The sequence below is a fragment of the Pipistrellus kuhlii genome, unplaced genomic scaffold, assembly GCF_014108245.1.
Source record: "Pipistrellus kuhlii isolate mPipKuh1 unplaced genomic scaffold, mPipKuh1.p scaffold_m20_p_43, whole genome shotgun sequence".
Classification (NCBI taxonomy): Eukaryota; Metazoa; Chordata; class Mammalia; order Chiroptera; family Vespertilionidae; genus Pipistrellus; species Pipistrellus kuhlii.
The window spans coordinates 2,379,710-2,400,615 of NW_023425544.1; the positions used below are offsets into that span (position 1 = coordinate 2,379,710).

Genomic DNA, 20,906 nt, shown 5'->3' on the forward strand with positions numbered 1-20,906 from the left:
CGCCCTGACCACTGATATGAAGCGCTCACTTCATCACCGGTCCATGCACTTACCTAACTGCACGTCGGTGGTGAATCGCAGTCTGTGGATCATGCTGACTTTGAATGACTTGTAATGGTGGCTGCTGAGCATATCCTGTACTGTCGCTATGTCAATCTGCGAGTCCTCCTCAAAAACCCCGTCTGCCCTTGAACCTGGGGAGGAAAAAGCAGTTTAGCACATAAAGATACATGAGGCTTGGCAAATGTTGTCTGCTTAAAATGCTCTGGGATAAATTAAAATAATATGGGCTATTTAATTTGGAGAAGAAAAGGCTGAGCGATGACTTAATAATGCCATTCCAGTAAACAGAGGACGGTAACATATTAATCATTCAACAATTAATTCCACAAACACGGCCTCTTCGGTGGCGGGCCCTGGGCCAGGCAGCGGGGATACTGAAGGTGAGAAACACTCCTGTTCCCCAGCAGCTCTCGGCCTCCACAGGAGAAAGCCAAAACCACAAAGCAGAAGTGGCCACATTTCTCGTTTCTTTTTCTAATATTACTTTTCCTCATCATGAAAGTAACCCATACTTCTTGAAGAATCCCTTCCTTTCTGAGATTCTCAAATATCAGCTTGCCATCCTGGGCCCGTTTCCGCGGATGCAGGCACGAGCCAGCTCACCCGCGATGGCTGACAGCCTCCCACTGGCCTGCTGGCCACCAGGCTGCCTCTGCACTCCAGCCGCCACAGGGCTCTCCCATTCATCCTTCTACGGCTTTGATCATTTATTCACTCATCGAATGTTCAGTGAGAGCTCTGAGCATGCTAAGTACTCTGATATGTGACACCGGCGACAAGGAAGACAACTGGTACTGAAAAACCGTCCCTGGCTTCCCACGGCTTCCCGAACGATGCACACCCTTTTTCAGCCAAGCAGGCAGGACTGTCCGTAATCTGGCTGAAGCAAACATTTTCAATTTCATTTGTCACTCCTCACATACACCTTCTCTCAGCAGCTCCCAGACTCCCCAGGCTGCACGCAGATGCAGGTATTTCTACTTCTGGGCCTTTGCTCATGCGGTACCCTTGGCCTAGAACACACTTTCCACCCTTACCCTGCACCTGTCCGTGCCCCTCCCCCCCCACCCCCTCCCCGCAGGCTAGCCCAAACTCCGCCTTCTGCCGAATTCCATTCCCACTGGGTCCAGGGAGACCTGGGCTCAGTTCCTAGCTCCGCCTCTCACTTGCTGCACGACCTATGGCAAGCGACCGGCTCTCTGAACCCCCGTCTTTGCCATACACAGAATGTCCGAATGTGCTTTAAAAACACATACTACACTTAATAGGTAGCAGTCATGATCATTTTTATTCTACTGCCATAGAGGATCACATCCCGCCTGGCACTGGAGCTGCTGAGTGGTTGTGCCTGTCCTAATTCGGAAGCACTGTGAGGGCCAGTAAAGTGTGTTCTTCATTTCAGCAAGCCGTCCAGACAACTGGTATGCTCTCACTAAACTCTGCTAAATAATTAAATAACCACGCAGAAGCTGGGGCACATGAGTGCTTGGCTCATCTCAGGCTCTGGGAATCCGAGGCTTCTGAGGTGAAGTCACACGTCCAAGGTCACACTAACCGAAGCTACACTCTCGCCCTGCGGAGTGGGAAATGTGTCATCCTGAAGGTGCAGCTGCTGGTGCCACTCGCCAGGGGGAGGGAGACCTGCTGGCAGAGGCCAGCAGCCAGGGAGCCCTAGGCCTTGCGCTGAGCAGCTGGAGATGGGTCCACAGGAAGAGCTGGAGAGAACCCCTTGGGTAGAGTTGGAGTGGTTAAAACTCAAGATTTGGGTACAAAACAGGAACATCTGTTACCCAACAGGTAGACTGACCACTACATGCTTTTCCTTCCCACAGTATTGCTTACAGAATGAGCTTTTTCTTTTTTTAAATCCTCAACCGAGGACATGTTTTTATTGCTTTGAGAGAGGAAGAGAGAGAAACATTGATGTGAGAGAGAAACATGGATTGGTTGTCTCCCGTACACGCCCTGACTAGGGATTGAACTTAGGTATGTGCCCTCACCGGGAAATGCACTCACAACCTTTTTGGTGTGTGGGAACAACGCACCAAGCAACCGAGCCACCCGGCCAGAGCTTCAGGGTGAGCTTTTAGGTCAAAGTTGGCTCCTGATGCCTTCCCCTGAACCCCTGTTAAGAGAGTGCACTGGCTTTCCAGACACGGCGCTCATTTCCAGCCTGGACCACGCCGGCCACCACAATAATGCTTCCTCTCACCGAGGACAAGCCTTGCCCTCAGTGGCCATTCATGTCCTGCCTGTGACACTGTTGGCACATGCTGCCCTCTCTGCCCAGGTCATCCTGTTCCTATTCCCCCTCCCCCCCCACCCGCCTATTCCTCCAGGCGCCTCCCTATTCTTCCTGACACTCAGGCCCCCAAGTATAGTTCAGCTCCCGTCATTGCACCCCCATTTTCCTTCAGAGTACTTAGCACAGCGAGTAAGGACCTGTCTGCCATTGGACTGTCACCCCTGGAGGGCAGGCACGGTGGCTGCCTTACTGGCCCCTGTGGCCCAGGCCCTGCCGGGGCTGCCATGCGCAGGGTAGGGCAAGTGCTCAATAAAACGTGCCGGACGAGTGCCAGGTGCCAGGCCCCCAGGAAGGCGAGGATCAGAGGCAGAGGGCCTTCGCCAACGTCACCTGGCGAGGATGAGCAGAGCTGCACCCAGCGTCTGCCAGGGCCACTGGGAACCCTGCTTCCTGCTGTGGGTCGCCTGTGATTCTGGACAGAGATGCCACCAGCAGGACCACCCACCTGCTGGGGGCTGTGCACATCTCTAACGGAGACGCTGGGGGGAACTTAGATTTGAGTAATCATTCACCTTCTCCAATGCATATCTGACTGAAACAGAACTGCCAAGATGCGTTTATTTCGATGTTAGAGCCTTTTATATACATGAGAACTGTGGAGAAGTTTGATGAAATATTAAAATCCTTTCACAGTTTTAAAAATAATTTAAAGCCATCTTTTTTGAGGAAATGCTATTATTAGGTATAACTTAGTTCAAGAATTTCTGTTTTCTTTATTAATAAGTATTTTCTAAATATTGAAGATTCTTGATTTGGAAAGAGATAACAGCTAATTATACTAAAATGCCAATTACTAGAAAAAAAACAACCCCCCCCCTCCAAAAAAAACCCCCAAAAACCTCACACAAAAACCAAAACAACACACCACACTTAAGAGTTTTGCATTTTATGATGTTGGATTAAAACCAATTTAAAAATTACTATAACGTGACATATAATTTTTTACGGAGCAATTTCAATGCCAGCTGCTAATAAAGCATCTTAGCTGTAAATGATAATTCAGATGCTTTTAGATAAAGTGGTGCATAAATATAGTTGGAAATTGATTTAGCTTCTTCCAGAAGCTCCTGAAGAATGACATATTTTGTTTAATACACCAGCTAATGTAGTCCTAAAAGCTCAAACAAGTGCCAGTTTTCACTCCTAAATTTGCTGGGGGAGATTAATGAAAACTTTATATTTTGCTGAAATGTTAATAATGGGCAGAGGAGACGATGGGATTTTAGTGGAGGTCTTAAAGCTATGGAATAACCAGCAAGGCTTGTCAATTTCCTTATATTAATTTTGTCCAAGACTGATGTCGCTGGAGCTGGCTCAACACACTAATGCTTCTTGCATTGACCTTCTACTCTCTGACAGTGTAAATTCATGTCCCGTGTGAGGATCTGGGTCCCCTGCTACTTGAGTGAGCTCTGAGTCCTCCCCCAGCGGACAAGGGGCATGTTTGCTTTCATGATCAAAAGGGCACCAGCCCCTGGGGGAGCAGAGAAGGAAGAAACAGCCCTGCACACGCTCCCAATACCTGCCGCTCACACCAAAGCGGGCCATCTGCTGGATGGAACGGCTCTGGCCCCGGACTTCCAGGGCCTTTCTCAGTGTAGGCTCAGGAGTGCTGCTGAAGGGGCAGGTGTGTGTGTGTGTGGACCAGCCAGCCTGCGACCTGCCCCACCCTCAGGCCAGCGGCATGCTAGACCTCGGAGGCACACTGGTGAGGTGAAGGCAGGGTTCCTGATCTTCAGGAGCTTACAGACTTGCTGTGAAACACAAAGAAACAGTACAAAGCAGAGAGAAAGCCCAACAAACGGTTCAGGCAGCAGACGCTACCTAAAGACAAACGTCTGAAGCAGGCCATTACCCCAAAAACATGTTTTCTGGGCCAGGAGAGTCCATGACTGCACATGCTCCTTTCCTGTTTACGTCCTTCCTGGAAGGACGTAAAAACCATGAAATATGCTTGGCACTGCTCCGTGTGCAGATTAAAACTAATACTGTGCTACCAACTTCACATCTAAAACCCACTCCTGTTCAAGAGAAGACTTTTTATCTACTCAACGTAAAAAGTAGAGAGAACCAGAATGTCTTAAAAATAAATATATTAACAAAAAAACACTCCCCAAACTGTTAACTTAATTGAAACATAACCCTTTGGTATTTTGTTAAATTAGCAATTAAGAAGGTCACAAGCAATTAAGTGAAACAAAAGCCACACTGTGCTCATCTACATTAACGCTGAACTGGGTCTCCGGGTGAATGACAAGATGAATTGTAATGGTGCCTTCAAAGACTTCATGATGTACTTTGTCAAAGTCGGGAGTGTTAATGTCTCTATGTGCCATGGATTACCATAATGTATTGTGTCAAAACGCTCGAGCTGCAATAACTCAAAGTAGTATTGTGATAGATCAAATTTTGGGGCGGGGCCTAAACGTGACACAAGCACCAGATCTCAAATGGTCTGACAACAGGCTCCGGAAGAATGACGGAGGTCCGTTCACAACGTGGAATGGTGCAAGGGACAGCAGAAACCCAAGGCGAAGAAGCTCAGCTCTCAGAGTAAGGAATTAGCAAGGAGGAAACAGGCAATGGCACTGCTTCGAATGGCAAAGCCGGACCAGGGCAGGACAGGACAAAGGAAAGCAGAGATGAGGTGAAGGAGGTGGCAGGGGAAGTCTAGGGCTCGCAGCCAGAAAGAGGTGCTGAGAGAGAGACAGCCAATGGCTGGGAAGTGGCCTTGGGGCTCAATAACACTGGAAAGAACGAGACACAGAGTTCAGAGATGTAGGTTTAAATCTTAACTCTGACACTAAGGGTCAAGAGTGGGTCAAAGCCTTGCCCAACATTCTCTGGCGGGCAGAGGCAGAGGCAGAGCTGGGACGGACCTATTGGACTCTGGGGTCCACCATGTTCCGTCTCTGTCCTCCCCTTCGCCTCCCATCTCACCACATTCCTACAGGAAGCAGCAGGAGAGAGACTGGGGAACTGTAAACTCTCAACCAGCGGTTCTGGAGAGTAGTCCAGGCCTCACGGGAAAGGGGGAGGGAGGTCCCTAAGAACCCACCAGGGGTCCAAAATATTAATACTATTTTCATCATAATAACAATAAGACAGTACTTGGCCTTTTCATGCCTATTCCCTTACAAGTGCACAGAGCAATAACAAGTTCATTGACAAGGTTCTGAGTCCACATTGCAACTAACCTTTAAGAAAGTATCATTCGAGTCTGGGTATCGTAATGAAAATTAATAGCCCCTGTTATCTGAAAAGGCTATTGAAATACTTCTCCCCTTCCCAACAATGTACCTGTGTTAGGCCAAATTTTCTTCATATACTTCAACTGAAACAATGTACTGTAATAGACTGAGTGCAGAAGCAGATCCGCAGCCCTGGCTGGTGTGGCTCAGTTGATTGGAGCACTGTCCCATGCACCAGAAGGTTGCAGGTTCAATTCCCAGTCAGGACACATACCTAGGTGTCGATGCAGCTCTCTCCCATTGATCTCCTTCTCTCTCTCTCTCTCTCACCCCCTCTCCCTCTCTCTCTCAAAATAAAAAAAGAGAGTAGATATGCAAATCCAGGTGCCTTCCATAAAGTCAGACATTTCAGAAATTTGCAAAAATATACAACAGTGCCCACTGTTTCAGGTGGTTAGTCAATAATTTATCTTTCTGATGAAACAAAAATAAATGCTCTCAGGGAAAGAAAACAAACAAAAAAAAAAAACAGTCCTAATCTTCTCATTAAAAATTTAAAACAAGTATTTTTTTTCATAAAAATTTATGGTAACACATAATAAATTTATTATTGCTTTTAAATGAATTTATAGATATTTAAACTTTTATGTCAGCCATGATGAGACATAAACGTGGAGGTACAGCTGTGTATCTGTGTTACATACCTGACAACAAGCACAGACAGAAAGCTTCTACACACATTCTAAGTGTAACAACCTGCTGTCAGGTGATCAAGACTAATTCTAACTAACACTGTTTTATAGTTTAAAACAGTATTTTTATTGGAACTGAGAGAAACATGGGTACACATGACTCTCAGACGAACAGGCACTCCTTGTTAAATCAAAGCTCAGAGAACTTACTACATGCTACTGGCAGGTGTTTTGTATTCAGAAATACAAACTACATGGGACTTTAAACTTCATTTTATGGTTGGTTCAAGGAGTCTTAGGCTAAGACCAAAGCGCTAATCCAGTTATAAGTTAGAGCAACTTCAATCTTCCTTCTCCAGAAAGATCGATGGCAACTCGTAACTCAACCTGAAGATCGATGGCCTTGTTCCATCTTCACCTGCACACTCCCTGCAGCCAGACGGTGCTGCTGCCTGGCCTGGGCGTTAGGAACACAGGAGGGTGGCAGGGTCCCCGGATGACAGGAAGGGAACAGACAATCCGCAGAGGAATAGTGTGGGAAAGGCATGAAGCCCACAAAGCGTGAGCATATACAGAGGGACAGCAAGAGCTTGCCTTTGGCTGGAGCAAAGCGTGGTGGGGAGTGCAGGTGAGAAGCTCTTCCGAGGGAGAGGCATGTCCCTCTCAGGCGGGTGCAGAGTAAATCCTGAGGGAGTAAGTGGCCAGATGAAGACTAATCTTAACTCTGTCTGTCATGAAGCCCTATTGCTACTCCTCACACAGAAAAATCCCTACTTCAGCCAAACTGGACTTTGCTTGGGTTATACCATCTGGCCAGAATGGCCTTTCCATTCTTTAATATTTATAAACTTCAAGGTAGAGTCTAGAATCTCCCATGACCTCTCTCCTGAAACCCCGCAGCCCTGAAGGCTCTTATTGTAAGTCTCTTACATACTAAGCATCTGTACTCCTCCCCTGAACAGCGAGTTCCTTTGAGGGCAGAAGCATGCTATCCTGCAGAGCACACAGCACATGTTCATTAAATGCTGCCGTGGCATGCACGAAGTTCGCTGCAACACAGGTTAAGCGTAACACTACCTGAGTCTGTAGGCCATCCCTGTATTTACGTGGAACCTAACACACTATCCCTGGCTTTCCATTCAGGCGCCTTACCAGACTGGGATCCCAGCGCAACAACTGTCAGAGCGGTTAACATTTCTGAGGGTTTATGTGCCAGACACAGCGCTTAGCCTTAATACTCATTTAATTTTCTCAAGCCCCTTTAAGTCGAATATTATCTCTCTTTTCTAGGTGAGGAAAATAAAGCCCCTATTAGTCTACAGAATGTCATCCTGCTAGTATAGCCATGGAACTAGTATAAGCTGGAACGAGGAACTGTACCCAGGTCGGTCTAATTCCAAAAATGTGCCCTTAACCACACCACCCCTTGGGTACACGTGTTTGGGCTGGGAATGCACAAACCCATGGGTGACAAAAGGATCCAAGGAGAACACAGTCATGGCTGGTCTCGCCAGAACAAAGAACCAGGCATAGAAGCGAATCCTCTCTCCTGTAAGACCCAAAGCAGGATGCACAAGCCATGGAGAAAAATTCTCCCTTAGCTTCTACATCCATCACTTTTTCCCCCCCTTCTTCTTCCAAAGGCCTTTTAAGTCCCCAAAGCCCTATAAGCCCCAAACTTCTCTTCTATTAAACACTTCCCTGTGGCTACCAGTCATCTTTGCTGGCCTCTAAAAACTAATCAATAGGTGACATACTTTAACACGAGCAGAAACACGCACACGTAATCTCCGCAAAGCCATCAGGCCCACACGGCGGGATACGCCCTTCACTGAATCTGCCAGGCTGAGACCAGGGTGGAGATCCCCGCTGCCAGCGCCTAATTGATTAAACACTCGGAGTTAGAGCCTTTCCTCAGGGAGACTGCAGCCCCTCAATAAATCAGGGCAATCCTGCTTTATGAGCGGATCAGGAAGAAACGTCCGGGTCTGCGGAATTTCTACCAAGACCAGATCATGGAGGGGGGGCCTGCAGGCTCTGATTCTAGGCCCTGCCATCCCTCAGCCTCTCTTCTCAGCACCCCCTCCCTTGCTCATTTCACTCCGCTCCGTTCATTCATTCCGAGCAGCCGCTTGACCTGGACCACTCTCCCCTCACTCATTATCTGACCACCTCCTTTGTGTGCTTCCTCGAGGAAGTTTTCTCCCCCTGCTCTCACCTGCTCCGGCCCCTGCCATGCCCCCTTCACTGCACTTTTCACCACTGCGGCTTCATGACGCGGGGCTCCTCTGCCGCGCCCAGCTCGGTGGCCGGCCCAGGGGAGGATGCCATCAATGAACAAATGTGTGCCCAGAGTGAAGCCGACCACCCGTTAGAGGATGATGGATGACCGTTCGGGGTCTGCACCACGGATTCACTGCAGGTTTGCTTGGAATTTAGGTTGATGACAGAATCCCCATCACTCCCTCTTCCCCAGCTATGCTTGTGCTACTGTTCAAAACGCAGGAAGAGCAATGGGGTCCTCTAAGGAGCCTGGGCACTTTTGATCATTCGCAAGTCAAAATACAATATTTGTTTGCAACGACAAAATATCTGAGAACTGTTACATCTCATCAACACGGAGGCACCGCTCCCCTGACTCTGGGGGCAGGGATGAGGGCACACACGCTGGAGGAACCCTCCCCGATCAGGGAAGTCACGGCTGAAATGTCCCCGATGCATCACCAAACCATTAGCCAGGGGCTGCAGGCAGAGTCCGGGGCCAGGCGCCGACCAGCGGGATACAAATCCCCGTGCCCTCACTTAGAGCCCATTCGGGGTTTGTGGGTCGTCAAACATGTTTCCTTACCGCTCTAATGTACCAGTGTATCGCTTAATGAAAGTTCTTAATTGTAATTCAATTAATTACATACACAGAGTCCCCAATTACATTTTCCAATAAGACATTGGCTGTGGTACAGGTCTAAATGCACTTAACCAATTTTAATATATTAAGACCAATTTCCCTTGAATACTAATTACTACCTAATGATAAAATGAAAAGGGGGGGGGGTCTTTCAAGGAAGGGAGAGAGTGAAAAAAGCAATTCCTGTGGAATTTTTCAGCCCACATGGCACAATTCAGACCCTCATTGCTGGAGAAGTAGGTGTGGACGGGGCACACTGGCTTCTATGATAGTAGCAGGTCAGCACTGGCTTTTGCCTGGGTATCATCTATCCCCCATGCTGGCCACTGCCCAAAGGGGCCTGTGGGAAGTCTCAGAGGCCAGAGGGAAAGCAGGAATAATGAGGGAAAAGGCCAGCACACACATGAGCAGACTAGCTGTGGTGTTTCTGAGCACGGTGCTGGCCTTGTGTCTCAGGCACACAGGACACTAGGAATGGCCAATTCTTGAGTTGTGTATTGTACTCACCTATATGCTTTCTGTTACTACACTATTTATTTTTAAAATCTTGAGAGTATTACAGATGTCCCCCCTTTTTATCCTCCACAGCCCCCCTCCACCCAGTTCCCGCCCCACCCCAGGCCTTCACCACCTCACTGTCTATGTCCATAGGTAAGATCTCTGGTTAGTCTCTTCCCACTCCTCCTCCCCCAATTCCCTCTCAGATTCGCCAGTATGTTCCATGTTTCCATGCCTCTGATTCTGACTTATACACCAGTTTATTTTGTTCATTAGATTTATTGTTCATTTATTTTGATTTTTAAATTTGATTGTTGTTAGATATGTTATTTGTTGCCGTTTTATTGTTCATATTTTTATCTCTTCTTCTTTTTTATTCAATAATACCCTTCAGCATTTCATATAATACTGGTTTGGCAGTGATATACTCCTTTAGTTTTTTTCTTGTTTGTGAAGCTCTTTATCTGACCTTCAATTCTAAATGAGATCTTCGCTGAGTAATCTTGGATGTAGGTCCTTACTATTCATCACTCTGAGTATTTCTTGTCACTCTCTTCTGGCCTACAAACTTTCTGTTGAGAAATCAGCTGACAATTGTATGGGTACTCTCTTGTAAGTAACTGCTTTTCTCTTGCTGCTTTTAAGATTCTCTCTTTGTCTTTAATCCAGGGCATTTTAATTATGATGCATCTTGGTGTGTCCCTCTTTGGGTTCCTCTTGTTTCGGACTCTCTGTGATTCCTGGACTTTGTAAGTTTATTATTTTTTTTCAGCAGGTAGGGGAAGTTTTCTGTCATTATTTCTTCAAATAGGTTTTCAATATCTTGTTGCTCTCTTTCATCTCCTTCTGGTACCCCCAGAATGCAAAAATGATGCATTCAAGTTGTCCCAGAGGCTCCTTACACTATTTTAATATTTTTGGGTTATTTTTTCTTTTAATTGGGTGTTGTCTTCTTCCTTATATTCTACATCATTGACTTGATTCTCAGAATCCTCTACTCTACTGTTGACTTTGTAAATTGCTCTTTATTTCAGTTAGTGTGTGTGTAATTTCTGACTGGACCTTTTTTCATGTTTCTGACATTCTCACTATGATCCTTGAAAGTCTCATGAAGATCACTGAGTAACCTTATAAGCATGGTTTTGAACTCTATATCCAGTAGTTTGCTTGCTTCCATTTCTTTCATTTGTGTGGAAGGTCCAAGCACAGGAACACTGACCGCTGTGAGCAGCCCTGTCTGGGAGAAAGCTGCCCCTGAGCTCCTGCCCAACGCCAGGTAATGCAATTCCTCCCTGTATGTATCTGGGGTCCTGAGAGCCACCCGGTGCTGGAGCTCAGCGGAATGGAGTCTGAGCACATTAGTGTGCCTGGGTGTCCGGCAGCCTCTGTGTCTCTCAGCCACAATCCCTGCTGGTTTTTATAACCCATAGTTACAGGGACTTCTCTTCCCAGCTCTGGGACCCTGGGATGGGTGCCTGATGTGGGGCTGGGAAACCTTGCTCCTTACTAATGGACAGAAGACATGGTTTCCCAGGCCCCCAATGATAATTCATGTGATGATAAGCAAATCGCCCCTCTATAAATTATAGATGATGACCACCCTGGCCTAAAAGGTTGTTATAAGGAGACCACTGGTATCTTATTTAGATCTCAAAACCCCCCCACAAACTGTGAAAATGATTCAACCACCTCCTTTTACACCAGAAACTCAGGCTCAGAGAGGATGTGATTTGCCCAATGTCAGAGGCTGCAGTGGTTCACCCAGGTCTGCCTGATTCTAAAGGCTGGGCTTTTTAAGCATGATGCTGAACTGCTGTAAGGACAGGCTTCTGAGTGTAAGACAGGAAAGACACTGTCTGACATTTTGTTGGAATTCCATAAAGCCAGTGGAATTTCAGGCCTATTTTAGTCCCAAGTGTCTCTCTTAAAGCTGCGGAAAGAACAAGTTGGTTCATGCTGCATCTTTCTTCTAAGGACCTGAAGGGGTTACCCACACATGATTAGTGGGTAAGAGAAAAGGTCACTGGCAACATCTGGCAGAAAACGCAACTGAGGCTCAGTTTGGTGCCAGGATTCACACAGCTGTTTGGACAAGAATGGCAGTCGTCCTACATCACATCTTCTCCATAATGTACTCCTGCTTCCTTCTGGTCTAGTTCCAGCTTGCAGCAGACAGTTGGCTGAAGGATGTAGTAGATTATCAGACAAGAATCCAACTGGAAAGCTTAGGACTCTGGCTTGTCATTTTCTTATTTAGGCCAAGATCCAAGTACAAATGTTAACTCTCAGTCTCTAGGCAGAAACTCTTGTCGTATCAGCTTCATTTGCAAGCTTCGTCCCCCATAGAGTGTAAAGACAACTGTCATCACCATCCTCAGGGTTGAAAAGGTGGTTGTTTTGTCAACAGTCTCAGGGTGGGCTTTAAAATCAGACAGCTGACTTAGAATTCTGGTTCTATCATTTATCAGCAAGCTAACTATGGGCAAGCCACAACCTCTCTCTCTAGTTAGAATAACATCTTATAGGATGGTTGTGAAAATTACAAGAGAGCCCTTTTTAAGGATGTCTAGGACAATTCCTTACAATAGAAGGCCTGAATAAATAATTAAAAAAACATCTTTTGATGTCATTGATATAAAAAGTGAAGCCCCATTCCTTCTCAGAATAAAACCGGAAAGGCTATATACAGCCACTCCATGGCAGACTCCCCAATCAAACGGTTTTACTTACAAAGTGCACATCTCTTCTAGAACACGAAAGCACACTGGCTGGAAAGCACCTGCTCCTAAGTTCTCTGGTCCTGTGACAGATTCACAGACTTGTCACGTTCACCACCCTCTCTCCCTCTCCCCATCACACAACTCCTTCAGGGCCCTGACAGTTCCGATTCTAGACCTCTCTGCTGTCAGCCACAGATATGCTGTCCGTCCTTCCTTCCTTCCTTCCTTCCTTCCTTCCTTCCTTCCTTCCTTCCTTCCTTCCTTCTTTCTTTCTTTCTTTTCTTTTCTCCCTTCCTTCCTTCCTTTCCTTCCTTCCTTCCTTCCTTCCTTCCTTCCTTCCTTCCTTCCTTCCTTCCTTCCTTCCTAATGCTGTACTTTCACCATTTATTCATCACAGTTAACATTTATTGAGTGTTTATATGAGCCAGGCAGCATTCTAAGAGCTTTATGATTATTAAAACTCACTGAATCTTCATAATAACCTTATGAGGGCAGATAGAAAAGTTAAGCTGTACCAGGTAAGTGTCAGGGGCAGCACGTGAACTGTCTGTTTTGATATCATTTTCTTAAATACTGCATAACAGATGCTCATAATTTAATCCACTTCCAAATTTGCTTTAAGGATAGCAAACCTGTCCTGATAGAAGAGACCAACAGAAGATTTAAAAATTTGCTTTTAAAAAAATTTTAAAACCTCAATCTAACTTTTTCATAGGTAGCTACTAGAAAACAATACTTGGCTCTTGATTGAGATTGCTATTTAAATTTTTTTTAAATTCAAAAACTTTTTCTATAGGAAGAATGAACTGCTTTTATAATTTACTTCCATTTTACAAAGACTAGTTATAGTATTCTATTAATTCCAAACCATTCACTGCCTTGTGCCCTTTGTAAATGCTGGTAAAGTCTTCTTTCACTACCACAACGATCTTAAGTCAGAGTGTAAGAACTGGAATTTCTTGCCAATCCTTTAAGATGGGGATGCCAAAGCTCACAGATGTCATGCAAGTCACTTAAGCCTGAGCTCATGCTTAGAAGGACAGTAAGGACAAGAGCCCAGATGTCAAAACTCTATCCGCCACCCAGCTGCTGTTTCCTCGTATAAGAAAGGTGGGCCTCATCTTAAAAACAAAGAAACAAAGACTAATTTGGAGTCACAGTATATTGTGGAATACTATGCAACAGCTAAAAAAAGAGGTGAAATAATATGCGGATTAATGGGGAATAATCTCTACAATATTTGTCAAACTGATAAAATAAAAATGGAGAACACTGATAACAGTCTTTTGTTTTTTAAAAGGGAGGAATACAAATGTGTATGTATATATTTTTGCTGTTTCTTGGTAACTGTGTGGGATTGGCTTCAGGACTCCCAGTGGAAACCAAAATATGTGGATGCTAAAGTCACTTACATAAAATGGTGTAGCATTTGCATATAGCCTTTGCACATCCTTGCTATAAACTTTAAATCAACTCCAGATTACTTATAATACCTAATACAATATAAATGCTATGTAAATAGTTATACTATATTGTTTAGGGCAGTGGTTGGCAAACTCATTAGTCAACAGAGCCAAATATCAACAGTACAATGATTGAAATTTCTTTTGAGAGCCAAATTTTTTTTTATATATATTTTATTGATTTTGTACAGAGAGGAAGGTAGATAGAGAGTTAGAAACATCGATGAGAGAGAGTCATCAATCAACTGCCTCTTGCACACCCCCTACTGGGGATGTGCCCGCAACCAAGGTACATGCCCTTGACCGGAATTGAACCCAGGACCCTTTAGTCCCCAAGCCGACTCTCTATTCATTGAGCCAAACCGGTCCCGGCAGAGAGAGAGCCAAATTTTTTAAATTTAAAAACTTCTTCTAACACCATTTCTTCCAAACAGACTTGCCCAGGCCGTGGTATTTTGTGGAAGAGCCACACTCAAGGGGCCAAAGAGCCGCATGTGGCTCGAGACCACAGTTTGCCAACCACGGTCATAGACCAAAAGGTTGTGGGCTTGAATCCCAGTGAAGGCACATATGTGTCTAGGTTTTGGGTTCGATCCCCCACCTTGGTGTGTATGGGAGGAAACTGATAGATGTTTTTCTTTTCTCTCACACTGATGTTTCTCTCTGTCTCTCTCTCTCTCTTTTTTTTTCTCTCTCTCTCTCTGTTTTCCCCTCACCCTTCCTCTCTCTCTAAAACAGATTAAAAAAAACCACCATATCTTTGGGTGAGGGGGGAGAGAGAGAGAAAGAGAGAGAGAGAGAGAGAGAGAGAGAGAGAGAGAGAGAGAGAGAGAGAGAAAAAAGAAGAAGAAGAAGAAGAAGAAGAAGAAGAAGGAGGAGGAGGAGGAGGAGGAGGAGGAGGAGGAGGAGGAGGAGCGGGGGAGGAGGAGGAGCGGGGGGGGGAGGAGGAGGAGGAGGAGGAGGAGGAGGAGGAGGAGGAGGAGGAGGAGAGAGGGAGAAAGATATTCTTTAAAGAATGAAAGAAAATGACAGGAAGGGAGGGATTACCCATTTATATCAGGTAAGAAAATCAGATAAGCAAGATACAAAGGAACGTGTTGTTATAGTTCTTCCTTGGGTGTGATCAGTCCAAAGGATTATGAAACCAGGAGGCGCTCTCATGGTGTAATTGGTATCTATGTGAACTTGCCCTTATTACTTGCTTTCTCTTTCTTCTTAGAAAGTCATGCATGCTTATTTTAGAAACTCTGGAAAGTATAAAAGGATAAAAAATGAATTATCCAGAATCTTGCTAACCAGAGACAACTACTATTAATATTTTGGCATTTTCCTTCCAATTTTTCTTCTATGTTTTTGGTTTGTTTGTTTTTATTTTACATAGTTGAGATTAGTCTAGCTGTGTTATTTTGTAACCTTGACAATGTTCCCTTTTAATATTACATCAAAGTTATTTTTCTCGTGATGAAAGCTCTTGGTAAACACAACTTACAATGATTAAAGAGTATTCCACATCTCCTGAGATGGCTGTTCTCCTTTTATTCTGTTACTGTGGCAAATTATACTGACTGGGACTTTTTTTTTTTATTGCTAAACTAAACCTTGTACTCCTAGAATAAAACCAACTTGGGAATGTTACATTATCTACATAATAAAAGAGTAACATGCTAATTGGCCATACCTTTGCAATACCCACCAGCCAATCAGGAGTGGGTATGCAAATTACCCCAACAAAGATGGTGGGTTAATTTGCATACGCAGGTGCTGAGCGGCCAGGGGCGGGGCATTCTGCACCATCCCAGCTGCTCCGGGCCTGGGCAGTGTGGGAAGGCGGAAAGGCAGCTCCAGCCGGAGCAGAGGCAGTGCCGGCAGCCAGGGGAAGGAAGGCCCGTTCTTGCACAAATCTTCGTGCTTCAGGCCTCTAGTTGTAATATAAACCGAATTCAGTTTGTTAATATTTTGTTTAGGATATCTGCATTTATATAAGATTGGTTTGAAAATATTTTGTCTTGTATGGTCTTTATTAGGGTTTGGTAAAATTATTACAGCCTCTTAAAATGAATTGGAGAGTGTAACCTCTTTTTCTACTCTTTTGAACAGCTGATATAAGACTGGACTAATTTTTTCCTTAAATGTTTGGTAAAACTAGCCAGTAAAGTTGTCTGGGTACACACTGCCTCTTGCTAAAATACGCATATGGTCAGAATTTTCTAAACCGTGATGTCTGTTTAAACAGCGCTGGTAGCAGGGCCAGTTGCTTATACACAGAATAGCCTTCGCCTCAGAAAAGGCCTCCAATTTCTGAGCTGTTTTCCAGGACTGATCCTAATTTAGGAAGATACAGTTTAATAAAAAACATATAAATCACAGAGAGCTAAACAGAATGCAGACTTTTAAATACCCCCCCCCCCCCTGCAAAAAAAAGCCTGAAATCAATCATTTCATTTTGGGATACACTTTGGCAGGAAGGCTGAAGTCTGCCTTGAAAAACAGTTACGTGAAATCTGCCTAGGGAAACCGGACCAGGGTCCCCAACACATGACTTGTAAGCGTGTCTGAGCGGACTAAACAAGCACGGAGCAAGGAGGCCAACGTACTGTTTTCGCGGACCAGGCAGAACTCCCACACGCTCTGGCTCTCCAAGGTGCTGTCCAGGTCCACGGGGACATTGGGCTCACTCTGCTTCTCCAGGCGGTACTGAGGGCCTGGAAGATAAAGGGGCAGGAGGGGGGAGGAAGTCTGAAACAGCGAGTTTAACATGGAAAAGCACCGCATACTGGCACAAAGCTGTTAAAGCATTGGGAAAACGCTGACGTCTGTCTTGAGGGTCTGGCTATCCAAGATGGAAAGGTTGGGTATTTTTCGCACAAGGTTTCACACACTTGTCTGTGCTATCACCCGGTCTGTTTCCACTCAGTTCTCCCCCAGGTGAGAGGTAGATGGTTTTTGAGGCAGTCTGACCTGGAATCACAACACAGCTACACGGTTTCTCAGATGTGAGCAGTTAACCTACCTTTTTCTGAGCCTGTTTCCTAATAAGGAGAGCTTACCACCGTAAAGGCTTACTATGAACAACAGAGATGATGCGCCCTAAGGAAGTAAGTACTCTAAGTAAGAAAAAATACTCATCCTACAAAAAAGTATTTATACATAATCATTAAATAAGAATGAATAAGCAATTATAAGCAGGAATAAGGTATGTTTAGAACTCTAATATGGTAACAGCCTCCAAATTCCGTTTTTTTATTAAATATATTTTATTGATTTTTTACAGAGAGGAAGGGAGAGATATAAAGAGCTAGAAACATCGATGAGAGAGAGACATCGACCAGCTGCCTCTTGCACACCCCCTACCGGGGATGTGCCCACAACCAATGTACATGCCCCTGACCAGAATCGAACCTGGGACCCTTCAGTCCGCAGACCGATGCTCTACCCACTGAGCCAAACCGGTTTCGGCCCAATTCCTTTTTTTTAAAAAACAAAACAAAATTCAGGTGTTTTTTTTTGTTTGTTTTGTTTTTTAAAAACAAAACAAAATTCAGGTTTCTGGGTTACCGTGATAGAAGGACAATGGATGCTGATTCATGTTTTTTTTGCTGAAACATTTGTGAGAACACAAAGATAAAGGTTTAATAATTCTGGAAATCTAGAATCCTAGCACAGGGGGTTCTGGCAGATTTTAATGAAACGCTGGGGCGTTTTATACATTTACTGATGGAAGTCTTTGTCAAGCCAAATGACAATCTTCTTCTTCTCAGATACCACCTAACGGGTCCAATGATCAGAGTCAGAAGACTGCTCCCTGTTGCTGACGGGCATTGAAAAGACAGGAGGCGTAAGACACCTCACTGTCTGGGCCATGGAAGGCGCAGACAGGAGAGGAGAGAGACAGGAGGGGAGCAGCAGAGGCCTCCTAGGCAGATCACATATTTTTAGGCTGTTCTTCAGCTGTTGTCTCTTAGCCAGTATTCCTCCTTTCTCAGGCGACGCACCTCACTCCTCTCAGCCATTCTCCTCTCCCATATTCTGTGCTCACCTGCAGCATATAGTTTCCCCGTACATTTGAACTGTTCTCTAACTTAATTTCATCAGCACTCTGCCAGTTCTCAGAGTTCTTACATACATTCATTTTTTTTAACAAAACTTACAGCTTTTAGACCTTTATAAAGTAAACAATGCTCAAAACACACATAACTATGTACTTAAGCAAGTACATGCTCAGAAGTCTACACCATTCTTATAAACTCTCATACACTATATTAGCTCAAGAATGTACCCATTGCCACCTTACTCATAGTTCAATTTAATTTCAAAAAGATTAAATAAAGGTGTGGAAGTTCAGGTAATTCATGGTATCTGCTACCTGTCTCCTGTCTATGATAATGCCTGTCAATCACCAGGCACACCTGCTGCTGGTCGCTGCAGCCTTCACATTCGCTGGTGGAAATAATCCCAGGAAAACCATGCCCAGCTGGACTTGAAGAAAACCTCGCTGGTGAGAGATTCCTACGCCCCCTCACCCCTGAAGCTGGAGAGCTGCTCCCCAATAACTCCCAGCAATACTGTGTGCGAGGCACTGACATCCACTTCTGTGAATTTACAGTGATATCTGGGTACAAAGTTTAGCTATAATCAATCATTATTTCATGATCAGGAACAACCGAGATGTAATAAAATACTGTGAAATACCTGGTTAAACAAAATATTGTGAAGTACCATGAAGATATTAATGGTAATGTTGCAAAAATATTTAATCTTATAAAACACCAGAGGCCTGATGCACAAAATTCATGCATGGGGGCTGGGGGATAAGGCGGGGCCGGAGGGGTGTCCCTCAGCCTGGCCTGCGCCCTCTCACAATCTGGGACTCCTCAGGGGATGTCCAACTGCCGGTTTAAGCCCTAAACCAGCAGTCAGACATCCTTTCGCAATCGGGTACCCCCTCACTCTTAACTGCCTGCCTACTTGCTCTTTACTGCCCCCCTGCTCACTCCTGGCCGCCTACCTGCCTACTCAGCACTGCCGTGGAGGCAGAAAGGCTCCCGCCACCACCCTTGCACTTGCCAGCTGTGAGCCCGGCTTCTGGCTAGCAATGCTCCCACTGTGGGAGCACACTGACCACCAGGGAACTGCTTCTACACTGAGCATCTGCCCCCTGGTGGTCAATGTGCATCATAGTGACTGGTCATTCTTCTGCAACAGTCGTTGGGCTTTTTTATATATATAGACTAGGGGCCCAGTGCATGGATATGTTCACCAGTGGGGTTTCTCGGCCTGGCCTGCACCCTCTTGCAATGTGGGACCCAACTGGTGCATGATTGGCACCGGGGTGGGAATGTGGGAGGGCTCCTGGTGTGTCTGGCCCATATTGCCCAGTCCTGATTGGGCTAATCAGGGCCATCTCGCCCAGTCCTGATTGGGGCTGGTCAGGGCCAATCAGGGCCGGAGAGGGACCATGGGAGGTTATTGGGGATGAGGGCTCATATAACAGGCCAGTGTCTTGGAAAGCAGCTCTCCAGCTTCAAGGGTGAGGATGCCCCAGCTGTGAGCGGTGGCTGTTAGGGAGGGAAAGGAGAGGGGGCTAGGAATCTCTCACTAGCGAGGTTTTCTTCCAGTCCAGCTGGGCATGATTTTCCTGGGATCTACCAGGACTTGTCTGGCTCGTCTTGCCCAGTCCTGATCGGCCAGATTCCAGCAGCAAACTAATTTACTGGTCAGAGCATCTGCCCCCTGGTGGTCAGTGTGCATCACAGCTATCGGTTGAATGGTCAAACAGTTGAATGGTTGCTTAGGCTTTTATATATATCAATGTTTATAATATGTCATTTTATGAAAACAGGGAATTATAACAATATGTGCAGAAGGATTGCAATTATGAAAAAATATATGTAAAGTCACAGGGGGGAAAATACTGAAAGGTTATTTCCGAAACGTGAGTAGTGGGTCATAATGGGAAAATGAGTGCTTTTCTTTCTCTGTATTATTCCGTATTTTTCACATTTCCTATACTAAATAAAGGCTACTTTTATAACTTATTAAACATCATATATACTTACAAGCCCTCTGATTTCTTACTATGCCATTTTTCTGAGGATACTACAATTATCACACATCATGACATCTGCAATGAGTCTTTCATATGCAAAATTTAATCCAAATTAGACATTAACTGTTTATGTAGATCGATATTTTAATCTTAAAAATCCTGCAACCTAGCATGCTTACTGTGACTTGGAGGGCAGTGTACAGGGCGTTGGGCTTCTCAAGCTGTCTACCTGACAGCTGGATTAAAGTAAGCCACCCCTTTCCTGATCGCTGGGAGCCAACACGTAGCTGCATTAGGGTGGATTCAGGCAGGTTTCCTTTATACCCTTTTCCTTCCAGGCCCTGCAGCTGCCTGGGAAACATGGATGAGAGAAACCCGGGTAGGTAGGGAGTACTAAGAAGGGTCTTGTATCCCTAAACACAAGTGCCTGCACCACTCTCAAAGCCATAAATGCCATCATTCAACATTTACTTTCTTGTTTCTTGGATGTTGCAGATATTTCTATTGAACTAGTTTGTTTCTGGAAAGTAGCTTTAGAACTTTCCCCTTGAAGCTTAGTATGATGATGACTCTCATTTGCAGAATGACCATGGTATGCCAAGCATTCTATGTATGTTAGCTTACTGAATCCTCACAGCAACTCTGAGAAGTAGATATTATTATCCCCCTTTGTCAGACTGGGTCCCTGAAGGATGGCAGGATGAAGTAACTTGCCCAAGATCACAAAGGTCGGAAGTAGAAACAGAAAAATGAAAGCCAAGGATCTTGGACTATAAAGCCTATGTGTTTTGAACCTTTCTTTCTCTTGAAAACTATAAATTACTGGCCAATTATAAAGAGGCCATAGTTTATAGCATAAGTATAGATTTTTATAGATTTGTGGATTCATTTGGGTTCTGAATCACTTAACTTCTGGTTTCTATGAATTTAAAATGAAAATGATCTGAAATAATTTATTTTAATGAAACCCACACATACTAAATATCCCATGCCATGGCTGTTTCCCCGGTCCTTGTGAGGACA

The 20,906-nt window shown here is 45.0% G+C and overlaps 1 protein-coding gene across 14 annotated transcripts in view; it reads right to left on the bottom strand.

Moving 5' to 3' along the window:
* The window catches only part of MAPKAP1 (MAPK associated protein 1), a 181,271-nt gene that overhangs the window by 39,549 nt on the left and 120,816 nt on the right, over positions 1 to 20,906 (bottom strand). For 12 of the 14 annotated variants that reach the window (XR_006739881.1, XM_045572087.1, XM_045572086.1 and 9 more), the window contains 2 exons: positions 16,432 to 16,539; positions 54 to 194 (listed from right to left, as the gene is read on the bottom strand). Coding sequence is in view for 13 of the 14 variants with exons in the window: in XM_045572087.1 (XP_045428043.1) it covers positions 54 to 194; positions 16,432 to 16,539 (249 nt within the window). In the remaining variant the exon portion in view is untranslated. The remainder of the gene's footprint in view (positions 1 to 53; positions 195 to 16,431; positions 16,540 to 20,906) is intronic. The other 2 variants (XM_036411959.2, XM_036411954.2) reach the window with 1 other exon arrangement.